Source organism: Medicago sativa, chromosome 7 (genome assembly GCF_051527215.1).
Source record: "Medicago sativa cultivar Bolivia chromosome 7, Bolivia_mono, whole genome shotgun sequence".
Classification (NCBI taxonomy): domain Eukaryota; kingdom Viridiplantae; phylum Streptophyta; class Magnoliopsida; order Fabales; family Fabaceae; genus Medicago; species Medicago sativa.
In genome coordinates, this window is record NC_140755.1 from 101797675 (window position 1) to 101815780 (window position 18106).

The window sequence follows — 18106 nt, forward strand, 5'->3', positions numbered from 1 at the left end:
GTCTCATATTACTTGACCTATTTAGAATATTTGCACTATTCATGTACCATGTTTTGACTCTATTTTTCTACTAATATATAAAAACAAAATATAGCATATAAGATGTTGTTAGATTCGTCTCGATTAATATTTTCAAAATATCAAATTTTCGTAATTTTTTCTACTAGATTATTAAAGAAATTTAAGTTTAAAATTGTGCATTGTCATACGTGACAGAGTCAACTAGGTCAAGTAATATGGGACGGAGGGAGTATATTTTTTTATTGACGGTGTGTGTCTTTTCATTTTTGTTTCTTTACTTATTTAATTTGAGTAACAAGAATCTTTTATTTTCTTTTATGTGATTTGAGTCATTTTATTATTATTATTATTATGACTATTACTCATAATAATAATAATAATATTTCCCTCAAAAAAAAATAATATTGTAATTTAAATTTTTATGTTTTAATATTTAAATAAAATTATTAATTTTAGCGAAAAAAATTTGCACACCCTAGACTCGGGTCCTGGCTCCGCCACTGCTCATCTCCATATAAATATTTGTTTTAAGATAAACTATACATATAATGAATTTGATTAATCGTTATCATTATACTAAATATTAATGTGCATGTATAAACTGACGTGCCCATTGTCTGTTTTTTCAAATGAAGATAGAGTTAACTTCGATCATAGCAAAAATTAATGTTCATATTGTAGATGAAATTTTATCATATTGTATTGTTTTTTTTAATCACTATATACTAATTGAAATTTAAATTAGAATTGATTTATATTTGAATTGTTAAGATTGACGTAAAGATTAAATATGAGTTGATCTTAGGGGAAATATGAGTTGATTTAAAACTTATATTAGAATTAGTTTAAATTTGAAGTTAGAATTATGGAGCCGTTTGTTTTAAATTTTAAAATTTATTTTTGATGTTTAAGTTATGTTTGAGCGTGAGCTTTTCTCAAAAATCGTATTGTTAAAAAATGATCTATATGTTGAAAAAACAAAAACTATTTTAATTAACTTTTGAAGAAAACCACTTTTAATAGAAGAGAGAGAAACATAGTTTATAGTGTCTACTATACTATTTCAACCATAATAATGAAAAGCTATTTTAACATGTATTTTCAACTTGAAAGTTTTTTCAAATGTGATATGTGATTTTCTTGAAAGTCAAGAGAATAATCTCCAAATTATTATAAAAATGATTTAAAAAAAATTTAAAACATCTTGAAAGTCAAGAGAATAATCTCCAAATTATTATAAAAATGATTTTAAAAAAATTTAAAACAAATATATCCCGAATTCAATTATTTAAATTAAACAAAGACATAAAATTATAATAAAATAAATAGTATATTTTTAAAATAAAAGTAGTACACAAAAACATGATATTTCCTTTGTATACAGATAGTTATAGGTATGTAGCTCTTAAGATGGAGACTTTTTTTTCCCCCATGTATCACCACCTTTCAAATCTTCCACATCATAACATCAAATATCAAATTTCAACCCAAAAATATTAATATACTCCCACAATGTAATTTTTGAACAATAACAAAAATAATATCACAACTGCAATTGCAATAGTGTTACAAAAACTCAGAATCACCCATATGAAAGTATCACATTACATCTAAAACAATTAATTTTGGATTACAGCTATACAAGATTTTTGTAATGGTGACAATGAGTTTGGACATGGAACCTCATACATCCATACCTAATTCCACCAGCCCAATCCCAGAAGCTATGAATTTTACAGAAAACTAAGATATTTTTACCACTCTGTGTACAAACTACAAATACTGGGAATTGTTAAATGTCTCCCAGCAATTAGGAGTGTATCTCTGCATGTACAAACTACAAATACTGGGAATCGTTAAATGTCTCCCAGCAATTAGGAGTGTCACCCTTTATTAAAAATGTGTATCATAAATATGAAGTTAAACAATATACAAATGTATAGCATAAACTTCAAATTTGAGACATACACATTTTAATTTTAAAATTTGTATACAGTAAACTTTAAGTTTACAATATGAAAAACTGAGAGGTTAGAGTGAGGGAAAAGAAAAGGGAAAGGAATTTTTGTGTAAACTCCAAACAGAAAAATAAGGGGTGAAAAGACCATTTGCAGCTATCTGCACATTTAACTTACTAAAATATTTTACCAAGCAAGCAAGAAAATGCTTTCAAAACCATTCTACCGTGCATCTTGGATAGAAGCCTTTATCTGCAGCAACATGGGTGGCTGCTAGTAGCTCTTTCTGAACTTTTCGCCTCTCATAAAACACCAGGCACGAAATCGACGTGCACTTCACACCACTTTCAAGAAGCCTATCACCGCCTCCACAATGTTGACATATCTGCGAGAGGGAAAAACCCATTAACTATTACCAGTACAAAAAGGAAACATCACAAAGCGATAAACCTAAGAGGTATTTTAGGGAAACAAACAAGGCAGATAATTGAAAAAACAGAAACTATCATTAAAATCTGAGACACAGGATATCTGCATAACAGAAACTATCATTTAAGATAAACAATTAGGAGGAATTTTTGGAAATTTTTATATATAATTTACTACATAAATCAGATTAGAATTACAAAAAACAATTTTAATTCGTACTCATACTTACCCATGAATACAGATACAGCTACAGCATGAATTTTGGAATTCCCATGTTTTAGAGTTACATACTAATAGTAATAACAGTGATGCAACAACCTATCATTTTCTCATAAACATTGATCACAGTTGATGAAAAACATAGAAATATACTTACAGATACAAGGTGCTGCATCTCTTGCTCCAACTTTGCAGTTTTACCAATCACTGCTGTCGCAGCAGCCACCTCATTTTCAGAACATTGACTGCATAAACGGGCTGATGCCTGGACCAACCCACCACAGAGTACACAATGTTTTGAGAGATAGTAATAATCAATTCTGGTCCGTTGGAAGTTTGGAGTGAATGCATGCTTTACAGAAGCTTCTCTTACAGGACGAGGCATCTCTGCAAACCACTGGTTCAGGTCAGCACCAACAAGCCCAAATACTCGCTGTAAAGCCGGTATTATCTGTTTATTAATGTAATATAAATCATTTATTCTGAATGGTGAATCAATTGCCAAAACTTCCAATGGATCTACAACCATATCAACTAGGCGGGCTCCAGGCTCTCCATGGATTACAACGTAAGGTATTCTCTCTGCATAACGTGGTTCAGCCCTACGATCAACCCTCATAGCCTTCGTTGCCACAATTGCAGCAGGAGGAAGTGATGAGATCCTTGCACTGTAGGTACCCAAGCGAACCTCCTTTGCAAAGATAAAATCCTTAAGGGAAACTCTGCCTGAAAGAATCCTCTTCCATTGACGCTGCAAATAAGTCTTTACCTGCATGCAGTAAATAAGAGATAATAGTGAATTCAAGTAAACTAATATTGTTGTTTATCAGATAAAGTATCAAGAATAAGCAGTTGGAATTCTGGTGTTTCTTCGTTTTTTTTTCCTCTGCAAAAAACAATTGCTTCAACAAGGAGAAACTAAAAGGGGAAAAATTGGTGCGGAGGATTCATTAGATGGGCTTTATACTAGATAAGGATGCATAAATACAACATCCAAGTGATCAATTATGCAGGAAAAAGTATCCACAAGATAAAGGAAAGTAAATCAGAGATATACCTCGACAGTAACAAAACATGCATTAGCTGCTTATATATCATCAAAGATATCATAAATCATTTTTAAAATATTACATTATACAGGAAAGATGCAACATGCAAGCAAGCAAGTGTACCTCCAATAAACTCTGGTGCTCAAAAAAATGTCTCAAAGACTGCTCCATTATCTTTGCAACTGCTTCACATGTGTCCCTGCGTACTGTTTCAATACCTTTGGCATCAAAAACAGGTTCAATTTGATCGGGGTTCTCATAACTGTAGCCAACATATCGCTTTTTAGTAATGAGGAAACACGGGTGATAAACTTTCTCCATCTTCAAGGTGACAGGACTAGGATTCATAGCAGTGATAGCAGAAGCAATCTCACTCCCAATTTGGAAGGCCTCTTTGACAGTGCGTCCTTTAAGAAGGACAAACATACTGCAGCAAATACACCCACTTTACTAATTTATCCTTTTAATACCTGTCACTTTAGTAAACATTACTTGTGATGTAATAATAACAATTGCAAAGAAGATGATACAACAATGGCCATCATTCAATTGTTACAATATCCAAGTCAGCTGTAAGCATAAACACTTCAATGAGGATTTTACTAATTATTTTAAGGTGATCGAATGTCTTTGGGGGATTTTATCAATTATTTTAGGATAACTATGTTGTATTTTTATTCTTTTAGATTGAAGAATAATTAATTTAGTAGTGAAAACGAAAAAGGTCACAAGCGCAAACACAACAACGGTTAAGAGAGAAAGAAAAAAAACCGGGTCAAAAGAGCAACACAATTACTTAGCAAGTTTGACCTAAAACCACCGTTAAAAACCCAGGAGCATAAAAATGCCAAAAATGTCCAGTGTTAGAATTAGAACACCAATATATAAATTAAGAATGCTAGGGAAGAGTTCCTGACAGAAAGTCGTGACCATAACTTCTATCATGTTTCTTAATTCCTTGTATACATGCATACTTCTGTTCAGGAGAAAAATTACTTTCTATAGAAGAGAGGTTAGTGTTACCTATCAGTATCTCCATAAATAACTTTAGCATTCCACTTTTCATGTAGATTTACAAATGATATAGCCTTTTCCAGTGTACAGCGTCCACATTGAACAATGCTGTCTGCAAGTTCTGCACAGGGCATGCGACCACTAAATCCAGCAGCAGTATAACCATATGTTACATTTGATATGAGTTTCAAAGCAAGCTGTCTTGCATTAAATATCTGAAAAGAAAATTGCACTATTTGGTAAAATTATTTACATGCATTCGAAAAATCGTATCCTACACTGAACATGGAAGATGCAATCGAGTCCGTGAAAAGCAGCAACACCTGAAGGTAAAAACCTTCAGCATGTATTCAGTTCAGAAAATCCTCCAAACAGAAAAGAATCATAAAATTATTTTTATGTAAGCATTGGCAATAAATATTAGGGTTAAATATGTTTTTGGTCCCTATAAATATGTCAATTTTTCATTTTAGTCCCTCTAAAAAATTTCTTCAACTTTTAGTCCCTCAAAAAATTTCCATTTTCATTTTTGGTCCCTCCTTTAAAGCAAAATCATATGTAGAATTCATATTTTTGAATAAAACTTTGCAGAAAAATTCATAATATAAAAAGAATCTCTCCCTAAAAAATTTAGAATTTTTTAACAAAACATGGATTTAATATGAATTTTTATATGTTTTAAGGTAAAAAATTCATATTTAATTTGTGTTTTGTTAAAAAATTCTAATTTTTTTTTAGAATATTTTACACATTTCTGCATAATTTCATTAAAAAATACAAAAATTAAATTAAAAATAGGGACCAAAAGTAGTGATTGAAAATTTTATAGGGACTAAAAGTTGAAGGAAAATTTTAGAGGGCCTAAAATGAAAAGTTGGTATATTTATAGGGACCAAAAACATATTTAACCCTAAATATTATAAAAGAAAAATGAGACTTCAACAATGAAGATTCCGTAAATTTATTACCCCCATTGTCCTTAAATATAAACACTTATTTGACTAAAAATGTGTCCCTAAATATAAGCCACTTTTCAAATTACTAGATACATTTATTGCTTCTTTTCCAAATAAACCCCTAATCAATACCCCTAAGTGCCTTGGAATATGAAAAGTCAAAATTTACTACACATATATACAAAGGGTATTTTAGGTACCTTCATACATAAAATACACATTAACTACACTACTAACTTTTCTTAATAAGAGTTAAAAAGACAATAATTCTTTACTATTATACTAGTAGTATTTAATAAACAGACTAGGTGTGACTTAAAGATATTTAATTCCAAATCACATGCATACCCGCTGAAGGACTTGCTCTGAAGGAGACAACTTTTTCATTGCTTGTTTTACCATTATTCTAGTTGATAAAATTTCTTCCAATAGACGGGGAAGTACACCTCTTTGAACCTGTATGATAGCATTGTACAGTACAGATTAAAGCTAATTCATCCTATCCACAAATCATGACAGCTCAATAGGAAAAAGGAATTGACTGAATCACCTTGGAAGGTACAAACATAACACCATTTGGAGTGAGCAAGATTTGATCTTTTAAATCCTGAAGAATATGCTGCTCCGGTACAAATGGACTAACCCCAAGTGTATTAGTCTTTGATGGCACAACTTTGCCAAGACATGTACAAAAGCAAAGGTTGTATGCAATTATCATTGACGGATATAAAGATTGGAAGTCAAGTACAACAACAGGATCTGAATAAAATCCTGACTCTGGTTCCATTACTAGGGGAAGGCATTCCATGGCAGGTTGAGAAGCAACCTACAACAATGATGATTTGCTCAGCCCTTGGGTATAGGTGAATAAAACAACATTAAATAGACTTATAAGAAGAACCAGAATGACAAAAAAACAGCAATCATCAATAAGGGAGAGGAAAAGTCAGTTTCGATGCCCAAACAACAATACCAATAACTTGACTAAGGAAAAACACGGTGATTTAAATAATTTGATACTGTGAGAACTACAAAAGTGCATATCATAAATGAATTCTTCCTAGAAAGGCGGGTGTACAACAGGATACATGTATTTAGTAGTGGTAAAACTCATTGTTGTCTATGCATCCAGAATCACATTATGGTATGCAATTTTATTATGCTTGGTATGATGGATCACAAACATTGTAGTTTTCCACCGATAAAAGGAGAGGAGACGATGTGAGAATTTTGAAAGGACCTGTTGATTTCCAGGCGAGATAGCAACGTAGTTTTGTGTGTGGGCCAACCTCAAAAACATGGATTCAACACGGTATTGTGAGCCTCGAGAAAGAACCGAAAAGAAGTCTATTCCAAAGACGCGAGCAAGTTCTGATGTTCGATTCACCTGCAAAATAAAAATAAATAAATAAGAAATAACAATAGCCCAAAAATTCAGTGAATAAGAAAGAGGTGTAAATGTAACTTACTTTTGGAATCAAAACATTACAATAAAGCTAATTAAGGAATCCACAAAAATACAGTAGCATATCACTACTAAGACCTACTCCCTCCGTTTTTTTTTTTTTTTTGATGTTTTAGGACTTCAACTATAATTCAAAATAGTTGGTGTTTTAGTATATTTAATACCCTTTTTGAAAAACACACCATAAAACTATTAAAAAGTTGTGACCTTTGGCTTATCACATGTGAATTTAATTATAACAAGGACATTTTAGTCCAAAACATACAAATATTTATATACGTTAATTACTCCTTAAGACTTGTGGCAAGAGCTAAAACATCAAAAGATAAAAAACGGAGGGAGTAGGTATTAGTAATGAATGTTCTGGCCAAATGGTAAATAGTCCACAACAGTTAGAGGTAGTGGGAAATCCAAAAGAAAAAAAGCTATAGGACAAACTATAAAGAGAGATTTAGAGGCAAGTGGTTTATCTTTAGACTTAATACATCACAAGCATTATGGTGTTGATTGATCTATGCAACCAACCCCCCTAGTGGGGAAGTCTTAATTGGTGTTATTGTTGAATCATCATCCATTAACTTCAAAGAAACAAGCTTAAAATAACTCATGAAAAAATTCAAAATTAATTGTAAATGAGTTTTGAGATTTCAATGCACCCAAACAAGCCTAAAAAATAGACTCTGCTTGTAGCATTGCCAAAACAAGCAGCAAATATACGTCTATTGGCAATAAACTTGTAATGCTACTGTACCATATCAAGTTGGTTTAATATCTCAAGGTTCAGCTTTGCTCTATCCACAATATATTTGATACACTGATATCTTGCATGCCCTGGACCCCTTGAAAACCACTTTGTCAGCACATTGTGGTTAAGTGAAGGAACTTTCCGCCTCAATACAGCTTCAGCAACAGCTTCAACTGAATACAAATTCAGCTTAACTTCTCCACGAATCAATCTCCATAAGTTAAGGACAATTCTTCCACCTACATGAACTCCACTGGCATGTGTCCGTCCCCATTCATCCTCAATTATTGAACTTTCTTGTGCACGACAATCTAGACTAGGTGTATCTGGGATGTCTGGTTCCAAGATACTTTTCTCAGATGTTTTGATGTCTTGAGAATTAATCCAAGAATTAGATGGAGTGCGAGACAAATCATTAAGTAATCCAAAACCAAGATGTGAAGCCCTTTCTGCTAGAAAACCAAGAGAACTCCCTTGAATTTCCCAACCCATCAATATATCTGGGTCAGATGAATACACAATCTTCGTAAATTCTTTAAGCAAGTGCTTTTCATCAGTGAAGTTCAGTACTTTGCAGTCTGATAGACCATCAAGACTTCTGCAAACCAATCAAGATTAAGCATGAATAGTAATTTTGAAAGCATAAGATGAGCATGTAAGAAATGCAGCGTATATTTCACCGGTGGATAAAATTTTCCACCGATGAAAACCAATTAAGAAAGAAAATGAGTAACCGATGGAATAAGGAGACATTACCATACCTCTGACAAGGTACAAATTTACTATGCAGAAGAACTGAAACTTCAATAGTAGCATCACAATCATTCTGAAAACCAAGAGCTACAATATTTACGCCATCAAATTGAGGATCAGGTAAAAGGTCTCCTCTAGATTCTGCAAGCACCTACCAATGTTGCAATCAAGTCAGACCGACATGAATGCCAAGACTATAGAAATGTCAACTAAAAAAGACAACAAAAGAAACTTATTTAAAGTTTTAAGATATAATTACATAAAACAAGTAAAACATGTAATCTTCACTAGCAAGCAATAAAAGCAAAATAGATTCCCCAGTTTCTAGAACAAAAATGATACTGATCACTTGTTGCAAGAACAGGTCTCAGAAAGTAACAGTGATTAGTATCTTTGGGTTTTAATAAATATCATTCAAAAATAATGTATAAGAATCTAGAAGTGGAGAACTATAACTACAACATACTAATTTGATAACAGAAGAAGCATGATCATGGATCGCCACATAGCATCTAACAACAATAAAAACAGGCTAATAACTAATATAAAAGAAAGCATTAACCAAAGAATAAATCAACAGTACAGTTAGCTATTGAATTATCAAAAGCATCACTTTCGAAGCACGACTGATAATGGGGATTGATGAATTGATGTTTTTTTTCTGTATGTGAGCGAAAGATAGTGTGACTGTCACCCAATATTAAGAAACAAATTCTTACAAAATGCTAGGAAAAAGTTGTTATATACCTAAAATAAGGTCTTCAAATCAGAACCAGATATTGAAATCTCAGAGGCATAAAAGAAATCTAGAAGACATTGTCACATATTTTCTGTAAATAAAATAGAAGAAAATTATGACAATACTATGTCCAATACCTCTATACTAAGTAATGTCAATTGTTGTCCATGGCCAACACTTGCCGGATCCTGAAATCCAATTTGACTTAGAGGGGTTAAACTTGATTTCTCACCAGGGCCTGATATTTGAGAAATATCTTGAGAGCGATCCATATATGCTTTTATTCTTTCTGTTTGTCCTTCGCTAATGCATGGAAGCTTCTTTTCTGTATCTTGATGCAGCTCAGGCATAGGAGTAGGTCCAGAGGCGCATTTAGATATGTCCTTGTCCTTTGCACCAGGTTCTTGACGCATTTGATCAGGAGTATGCCTAAGAAGATGTCCAGAAGAGCATTGAGGTATATCCTGGTCCTCCGCATCAGGTTCTTGATGCATTTATCACGAGTATACCCAGGATAGAGAAGATTAGTATAACTGGATTCAGGTATTACCATCTCATAATCATTAGACATGTAGGTATATTTCTGCTAGTCCTGTTGTTACAGACTTTAGTTCTGTGATGTATTGTTATTTGTTATCATATTAAGTTATTATATTACTCTGTAGTCTGTACAAATAAAACCTTGTAAAACAAGCTCACTTTAATTACCAAAATTCAAAGCAGTGTCTGAACTAGACATAAATACCATTGTTCACATTTGGGTCTATCTCACTTAAGGTGCAAGGTCAGTGGTAAGAGTTTAGCCTTCTCAACTCAAGGTACTGGGTTCAAATCCCCTCGGGGACAGTTGTAAAATGCCCTACCCTTGAAATATGAAGGCTAATTCTTTTTTATTTCTTTAGTGAATTTCCTAGAGTAAGTGAAATGGGTAAAAACAAATCACTGATAAGCTATGAAATGCACATATGTTATAGTATACATATACCTCTCTCATCACAAAATAGCCATCTTTGCACAGAACCGGCAGAAGGAGGCAAAATATTAGGTGTTAATAGGTATAGGTGAGAACCATCATTTTGATAGTAAGTGGAAACACCTTTTGTCCCAGAGGATCTGGGGGTTTCAATAGTAACACACTTGTTCCAAGGTTCCTTCTGTTTCTGGGAATTCCTTGCAGAAATAGGAAGAAAAACATCCAGAGGGTTCCCTTCAAGAATTAAACACAAGCGCATGAGAAGTTTCATCAAAATCCAGTAAGATCAGACTAGAGGAAATGGAAGAATACATAACAAGCTAAAATAACCAAGTCTTATCCTACTATAACATCAAGTTAAGGAATTCCATAATTTCACAAAATGCCTTACTTCCTGGTTAAATCAAGTTACCAAAATTCATTGTCACGAACATGTGTAAATGATAAAATTCAACATTAAAAAATACAAGTCTCTAGGCCCAATAGGAGAGAGACAATGAATGAAATGATAGCAGTTTGTAATGTTTTGCTCGCCTGAGGATTTCCATGGCAAAGGTGGCTCCTTCCATACACCCCCTTTCATGCCAGACCCATGTGTCTTCCAGGAAAAACAATGCCAAAAGCAGCCACCCGGAAGTGAAAAGAAAATTTTTCTATCGAAGTTTCTATATATAGTTAAAATCAAATTATTAACAACACCGTTATTCCAAATAAATTGGCACTCAATATAAGAAAGGGATATCATCTATAAACGTTTCTTAAATGATTGGAACTCTGGACACCTAGAACGACATAAAAGCATAATCTTTTTTTCCTTTAAACTTCTGTATACTGGCTATTCCACAGAATGGCAAGTTTTGTATCCTAAAAAATAGTAATAAAGGCTGACTGACAGCTAATTAATACATAAGTTAGCACAAAAGAGGCACTTTTGTTTAAAAAAAGCACTAGAGTGAATCATATATTCACCAAAATGTCTCTAATGAAAAACATATCCAAAATCCATTCAAATTTCAACCTATAACAAACAGAAAGACAAATTTACAAAAAGGAGGTGTGGAGAGTTGAAGAAGGTATAGTTTAAACCTGGCATTTCATCATCCTCGTCCAAATGTAAATTATTCGGGAAGGTTGGCAAGGACAAATTACTTTCAAGATTCTTGTCAGCCAAAGAGCTATTGCCTATGACCACTTCAGTTAATTTCATGTGATTACTCTTCAGGTCATCAACAATGGGTTCTGAGCCAACAGTCTTACACAGCAAATTTTTATCCAGCTTTTGATTATCAACCTTTTTACTAAGCAATGCTCTTGTATCGCTTGCAGCACTTTTTCCCACAGCATGCTCGTAAGACTTCATCTGATCATGCTGCACAAAAAATATGCTACCACTGGAAGTTTTATCAATGCACTTACTTTTGCCCGACACTTCGTCATCGACTAATGAGTTTTGTCTACTAACTGAAGCAACAGAATCAGTTTGCTGACACCTCTCAGGAGCTTTGACTTTATGATCATCATCAGTTCTCAACTGAGTGTCTAAAGAGGGATTTGGGGTATAGGCATCAGAAGCTACATGTTTTTCATAAGTTGTTCTATCCTTGGTGTTTTTCTCCCTGCAAGCCACAGATTTGTCTATGGAATCAACAAAATGTAAGGTTTCAAGCAGGACCGGCCTTTCATGCATTGAAGAAGAACTTTGATTTGCGGAGTTCTTCAACACCATACTTGCTTCTAGATACTCCCTTTCATGTTGACCTAAACATTCATCTTTTGATATATTCAAAAAACTGTCACTGCCAGATGGAAGCAATTGTTTCCGACACACTAAATTATCACGACTTCTCACTTCATGATCAGAATTTTTCTGGAGTTCTTTTTCTACTTCATCGGTTTGCATTGTTTCCAATTCAAGTTTTGGCCAAAGGCATGTTTTTGTCCCCCCATGCCGGTCCAAATTAAGCTTCTTTGCAGTTCCAGATTCTCGTTCGTCATGTTCAACTCGATAGGATCGCTTTCTCCTCATCAAGTCCCTTAACGAGCAGTTAACCAAACTATGTACTTCTTTTGAATCTGAGGCACCTTCTCCAACATTTCTTTTAATATATGTATTATTTTTAACCTCATTCCTGGTTAAGTAATCTGACAGAGCAGAATCTTCAGTTTCTCGTTCAAACAGATGAGCCACTTGTGAGGTAGCATGCTCTCCATCATTATTAACCTTCCCGGTCATGAAAAAAGGCAAAGACCCCCATTGTCTATTCCTTTTATCTGTGTTGACTGTACTTGTGTCAGGATTGTGCAGTAAGTGGTGCTCAGAAGCTCTTTTGTATTCACTGTTTATCTCAACTGCAGAAGAGATTTCAGCCAAACTAGCAAATGGACTTGAGAATTCATCATCGTTAGAACCATCAACTTGAGGTATCATATTGTCTGATGAAGCTTCAATAGGACAATTGTGATCAAAGGAACGAGAAGGCTTTTTCTTTGGCAGGTCTAACTCAAGCATATCATCAATTGAATCTAGAATATCCTGACACTCCTGCTGGGACTCACTCTCATAAGCCATATTTGCTTTCTCCAGCATCTTATCAATTGTTGCAGCAGGTGGCAAGGGACTCAAGATTGTTTCACAAGCAAGTTCATCATCAGAGTTTATATCCTCTGCGGCTTGAGAAGTTGCAAGCCACTTAAGAAGATTTTGTGCTTCCATATCAGCATCCTAGAAAACATTAAATACAGAAATGAACGATAAAACTTCAATAGACCAAATTGCGTAAAAGAATATCAAAGATTAATAATGTCATGAATTGATTAATCTAAATTTTAAACCCTTTGGGAAAATTCACAACATATCATGATCATCCATAAATGAAGTTACCAAAACAATATATATATATATATATATATATATATATATATATATATATATATATATATATATATATATATATATATATATATATATTCTTCCAGATAGACCATTCATCTGAATCTGGCCTAGATAGAGAGCAACTGATCATATGGTAAGACATTTTTGTGAAGGGGTGGGAGGAAGAGTCTACGAAATAAACAGGTATGTATTTGAATACCTCTGTTATTATGTAAATAACATAAAGCGGGTATGCATAATAAGAAGAAAACACACTCACCGTCTATAAAATGAACACTACAAACTAATACTACGCTACTCCTGAAGAAGGTTATCGAGTTAAAAAAAGGTAAGAATTATAACGAAAGTGTCTTGATATACATAGAAGAAAAATACGGGAAAAAGCTATTGCCTTTATGTCCAACATTTCAATCTTTTCAGCTGATTGCATTTGACCAATTTTCAACAGCTTGAGACTTGTGTCGTTCCCTTCCTCAAGCAATTTGGCATTTTCACACAATGAAGCTGGTGGCGATGCTGAGCCTATTATGTCTGTTTCTCTGCAACATTTCAAGGCTTGTTGGGTCTTCATATGTAAGATAAGATATAATAAATTTTCCACCAGCATTGTCTGTACATGTACCTGAGTTCCTTCTCAAAAGGAGTGCAAGATAAAGTAGTCTCGGCTTCACTGCACAATTGAATAAGTTTTTTCTCAAAGTCAAGACCAGACGAGAGAAGTTTCATGACATCTTCTGGTAGTGGTTTACCAGAATCAGAAAGCATCGCAGCCTCGTGAATGCCCGACCGTTTTCGCTGTTCCTGAAACATTGCGGAACAACTAATTTAGAAAAACTCAGACATTGACAACGTAACATGTAAAATAGACTTAGAAAAACAGATCAACAGGGTTACCTCCCATATTGGTACAAGTGACTGAACCATGTTGGCATTTGAGCTTGTTTGTGAGAGAGATGAAAACATTTTAAACTGCTGATTAAGAATCTCTGCAAAACAGACATATCATAATCAGAAGAATAATAGTAGAAGAAGAGAACATTATTTGTATTTGTGTGTCAGTATGGCCATGAAACTAGACAAACCATCTACAGAAGTATCTCCTTCAAGCTCACAGATGCTTTGACGCTTAGGACTGTGAGCCTTGTCGTTTGATGAACCACCAGATTCACTAGGGAGTGACCACATCCAGTCGAATGAGATCATGGAAGACATCCATACTTTTGACTCTAAACATGCCTCAGCACCTGGATCTGCCTAATGAAAAGATTATGACATCAAATATAGGGAACATATTGTCAAACAGTAACATTACGGTAGTCAAACAAAAAAACAAAGTTAGAGAGACGTTTAACTTGGAAAACATGCAAGTCAATTTACCTTTCTGTGCTGGCTATTGATGTCTGACTTCTTGTGAATAGAATTCGGCATGGGATGGCGAAACCTCATCTTCGATAGGTGTAAATGACCCATGCCATACAAGTTGTAATCAACCTAACATAACAAAACAAAGTCTATTGACTAGCACTAGACAAAACTAAGCAAACATGTGCTGAAGATTTTTTTCACTCAGGCAATCAAATGAGAGAACACTGGTCGACATACACAGTGCGTTTTCACAATTAAAGAAGACAACAACTACGGCACAAAATTTATTTAACATTACCGAGGAAAAAGGACACTTAACATGTACAATTGACAGAAATTTAATTAACAGAAAGTGCAGAGTAAAATGAGCAGAAAATCATAAGACAGTGGTAACTTAAATGTATCACAGTCCACAAATAACATATCACCCAAGCTCAAGACAGTATCTGGATGTTCCAAACCCATCCAAGCCAATCCCAGTCATAGAAATAATAGGGTAAAAGAAAACATAAAATTTGATTCAACAAATTTAGTGGCTGAATGCAGCCAGATGAGTAAAATTCAGGGTGTCGATAATAATGCCATGTAAAGAACAATGACTAATTTAAACAGAAAATTGTATATCATGTTTAGTTGCACATAAACTATAATAAGTTTCAGTTATACCAAATCCTCGAATGAGAGTACATACCAGAAACTGAAGAATAAAGGGAATATGTGATTCGTGAGGCTGTAAACTTTTATTAAGAACAGCACCAGCCTGAAAAGCAAATGACATGATGAAAGCTTATTCTCTGTAACATCAAACGAAGATGTACTGGTTTCAAAATATATTTTCTAATAATTAACAAAATTTGAAGTATTCAAAACAAAATGATGACGAGTTACAAGCAGCAAGCTACATGAGTATTACCAAGAGAAGATTTGCTGCACGGGAGACATCTTGAGGATAATATCTATATGAACCAGTCAAGGCTTACCCTATTTCGGTAAGTATTCCATTAATTTAGACATGCTATCATCGTAGCTTATAGCCTTATACATACAAGTGGCTTGTGCAGGATGTGCAAGTGTGCATGTGAAAACATATTGCAAAAAGAATAAAATATTGCATACAACATCTGGATACAGGTAAATCTTTACAAAAAACTCTTCAAATGAGCAATAGCCATAAAATTTCCTTGCTCGAACAAGGCTGCAGCCATGTACATGTTGTCTCGATGAACCAGCACTGCCTTTAAGCTGTAAAAAATCAAAACTTGGCATCACATCTTTAATATAAGAAAGTTTATCTAATAATACACAAAACCCTTTCTAACTCATCCAAAGATACCTTCAAGGCTTTCTCGAGAGAAGCAGCTACCATGTAGGTGTATGCATCACCTGTATAACATCAAGGAAAAAATCCTCTATGCAATGAGTAACTAAACCGAAATTTGACATAAATTTCAAGTATAAATATAGAATACTGAACAAAAATGGGGACCATGACATATGACTTGATGTTACCTTCTTGGTCTAGTTGGAGTGGTATATCCGAACAAGGCACATATAAATAAGGTAAAGCCTACAAAGAATAATAGACGAACAATTAAAATTGAAGCATAATACAATATGAAAGATAATAAAATAGTAACAACTTTGTATATCATCATAAGAAAAAAAGTTGAAACTATCTAGTTGCATTTATGACGAAGGTTTTAAACAATGATCTACAATCAAAGATGAAGTTGAAAATCTCTTTGTCTAAGCTACTGCATCAAGATTACAACTTTCTAAAAAACATTTAGACGCGATAGTGACATCAACTTCAAATCTTGTTTATGATTACAAAATTGCTAGCACTGGCACCAAGTGGTAAATAAGATTTAAGTAAATAAATACAAAGCATAAATGAAGCAGGGACACGAACGACACTGACACATTGACACCGGTAATAGAAAATGACATAATAACTAACTATCCAATCAGTTAAAAACCAAAAATTGAAATGGAAACTCACTCCATGAATGTGCAAGCAAGTTTTCTGGCCAGCAGGAGTAGAACCATAAACTCTAATTACAGGAACTTCGTTCACTTTTCCGCCTGAGTTGGTATGAATAAGAAAATAGTTAGGGTTGTGAATATTGTAAACGCAAAATGGAGAGTTTAGTGAAAAGAATTAGGGTTTAGTGTGATACATACGATGGAAGGTGCTGTGAGAGATATCGATGGCGGGAATTGGCGGGGCCATGTAATGGTCTATGGAGACAATTCGAACACTGAAAACATCTGAATTTGACTCTGAATCTGACATTTTTTGCTTTCTTCTTCGAATCACGATGAAGAAATGAAAAGTAAGGGAAATTGAAAATTGTGGTAGTTTTGGCGCTAGGTTGTTGGAAGAACAAGTTCAACTCTTGACTACAAAAGCTTCTCACTCGTACGCTTTCGGTGCGGTTCTATGCTATCTACTGCTCCTTTTTACCTTGCATGTATTATGCATTGTCCCAACCAACTGAACTTAGTTCACGAGGACAAAATAGCAGTACTTATTTTAATGTTAAATATTTACTATTTTTTAAACCATCTATTTTTAGTTTGAAAAAAAAATATTTATAACTTTTTCTTTACAAATATTTATAACTTATTTAATCCCTAAAATATTACTCTCTTTAATATAATTCTTTTCTTTTTTGACAAACTTCAATTTAATTCGTAAATTATAAGAAATATGTTGCTTTAGTTCATGCTACTAAAAGATGTTAAAGACTAACATGAAAATGACTTATTTTATATACTTTAAGAATGTGTTTGGATGAGGTAATTGGGAAATTTTGAAGACTTTATAGTTTCAGGTAATTCAAATTATTCAATTAAATTGCCTTCATTTATGAATATTTTTGTTTGGATAGATTATAAAAAAAGTTCATAAAAAAAAAAAATTGGGGTCAATTTATAAATTTTCAAAAAATTTGAAGGGTCAATTTATATTTTTGAAAAAAAAGGTAAATTTATAATTTCCAAAAAAAATTGGTGGCAATTTGCAATTTTTTTTGAATTTATTAGGGTTAATTTAAATTTTTTGGAAAATGTGAGGACCAAAATGCAAAATTTGAAAATATATAAGAATAAAGAAATTTGAAATTCTAAGATTTTAGGCGTCGTTGAAATTCTTTAAATTTAACTTGAACAAAATACTTCATAAATTTTCATCGTTGTGAAAATTATTCAAATTATCATCCAAACAATAAAATTTATCTAAAAATATTTAAATTCCCTCAAAACATTACATTATCTAAAAACATTCTTCTATCCATCCAAACACACTCTTAAGAGTATATTCAATGCATTTAAAAAAAATAGTATTTTTTTCCTAAAAAAAAGGCATTTTTCAATGGGATATCCAAGACAATTTAATAGGAGAATGAACATGTTTTTTTTCGTTCTTTCTATATATGTATATTGAAGTATATTCTTATCGTTACCGTTAATAGTTTGTATAAGTCAAATCCTTTTGTTATTGGATCAAAACTAATTATTATGTC

General features: G+C 33.2%; 1 protein-coding gene across 2 annotated transcripts; it reads right to left on the reverse strand.

The window, feature by feature from the left end:
• Window positions 1-1476: 1476 nt before the first annotated feature.
• On the reverse strand, window positions 1477-17014 carry REV3 (recovery protein 3). Of its 2 annotated transcripts, XM_085724593.1 has the most exons (24): window positions 16764-17014; window positions 16582-16664; window positions 16089-16146; window positions 15913-15962; window positions 15709-15821; window positions 15493-15535; window positions 15271-15339; window positions 14592-14705; window positions 14297-14468; window positions 14109-14200; window positions 13837-14015; window positions 13606-13753; window positions 11408-13043; window positions 10334-10555; window positions 9486-9832; window positions 8618-8760; window positions 7863-8454; window positions 6887-7033; window positions 6197-6472; window positions 5995-6102; window positions 4700-4905; window positions 3800-4103; window positions 2785-3396; window positions 1477-2364 (listed from the first exon to the last, which is right to left on the reverse strand). In XM_085724593.1, the coding sequence occupies exons 1-24, from the start codon at window positions 16873-16875 to the stop codon at window positions 2191-2193; spliced, it is 6000 nt and encodes a 1999-aa protein (XP_085580719.1). In that variant the 5' UTR covers window positions 16876-17014; the 3' UTR covers window positions 1477-2190. The 2 variants fall into 2 exon arrangements, with proteins under 2 accessions (XP_085580719.1, XP_085580720.1); XM_085724594.1 differs by lacking the exons at window positions 15271-15339; window positions 15493-15535; window positions 15709-15821; ... (2 more) ...; window positions 16582-16664; window positions 16764-17014 and having other exon boundaries at window positions 14297-14464.
• Between the last annotated feature and the right edge of the window lie 1092 nt (window positions 17015-18106).

Excerpts from the sequence above, each read along its gene's own strand:
- REV3 (XM_085724593.1), bottom strand. The coding sequence starts at position 16,875 with ATGTCAGATTCAGAGTCAAATTCAGATGTTTTCAGTGTTCGAATTGTC. Across the intron at positions 15,340-15,492 it reads GTGCAGCAAATCTTCTCTTG|GCTGGTGCTGTTCTTAATAA; the intron begins GTAATACTCATG and ends TTTGCTTTTCAG. Across the intron at positions 13,754-13,836 it reads CCTTTTGAGAAGGAACTCAG|AGAAACAGACATAATAGGCT; the intron begins GTACATGTACAG and ends GAAATGTTGCAG.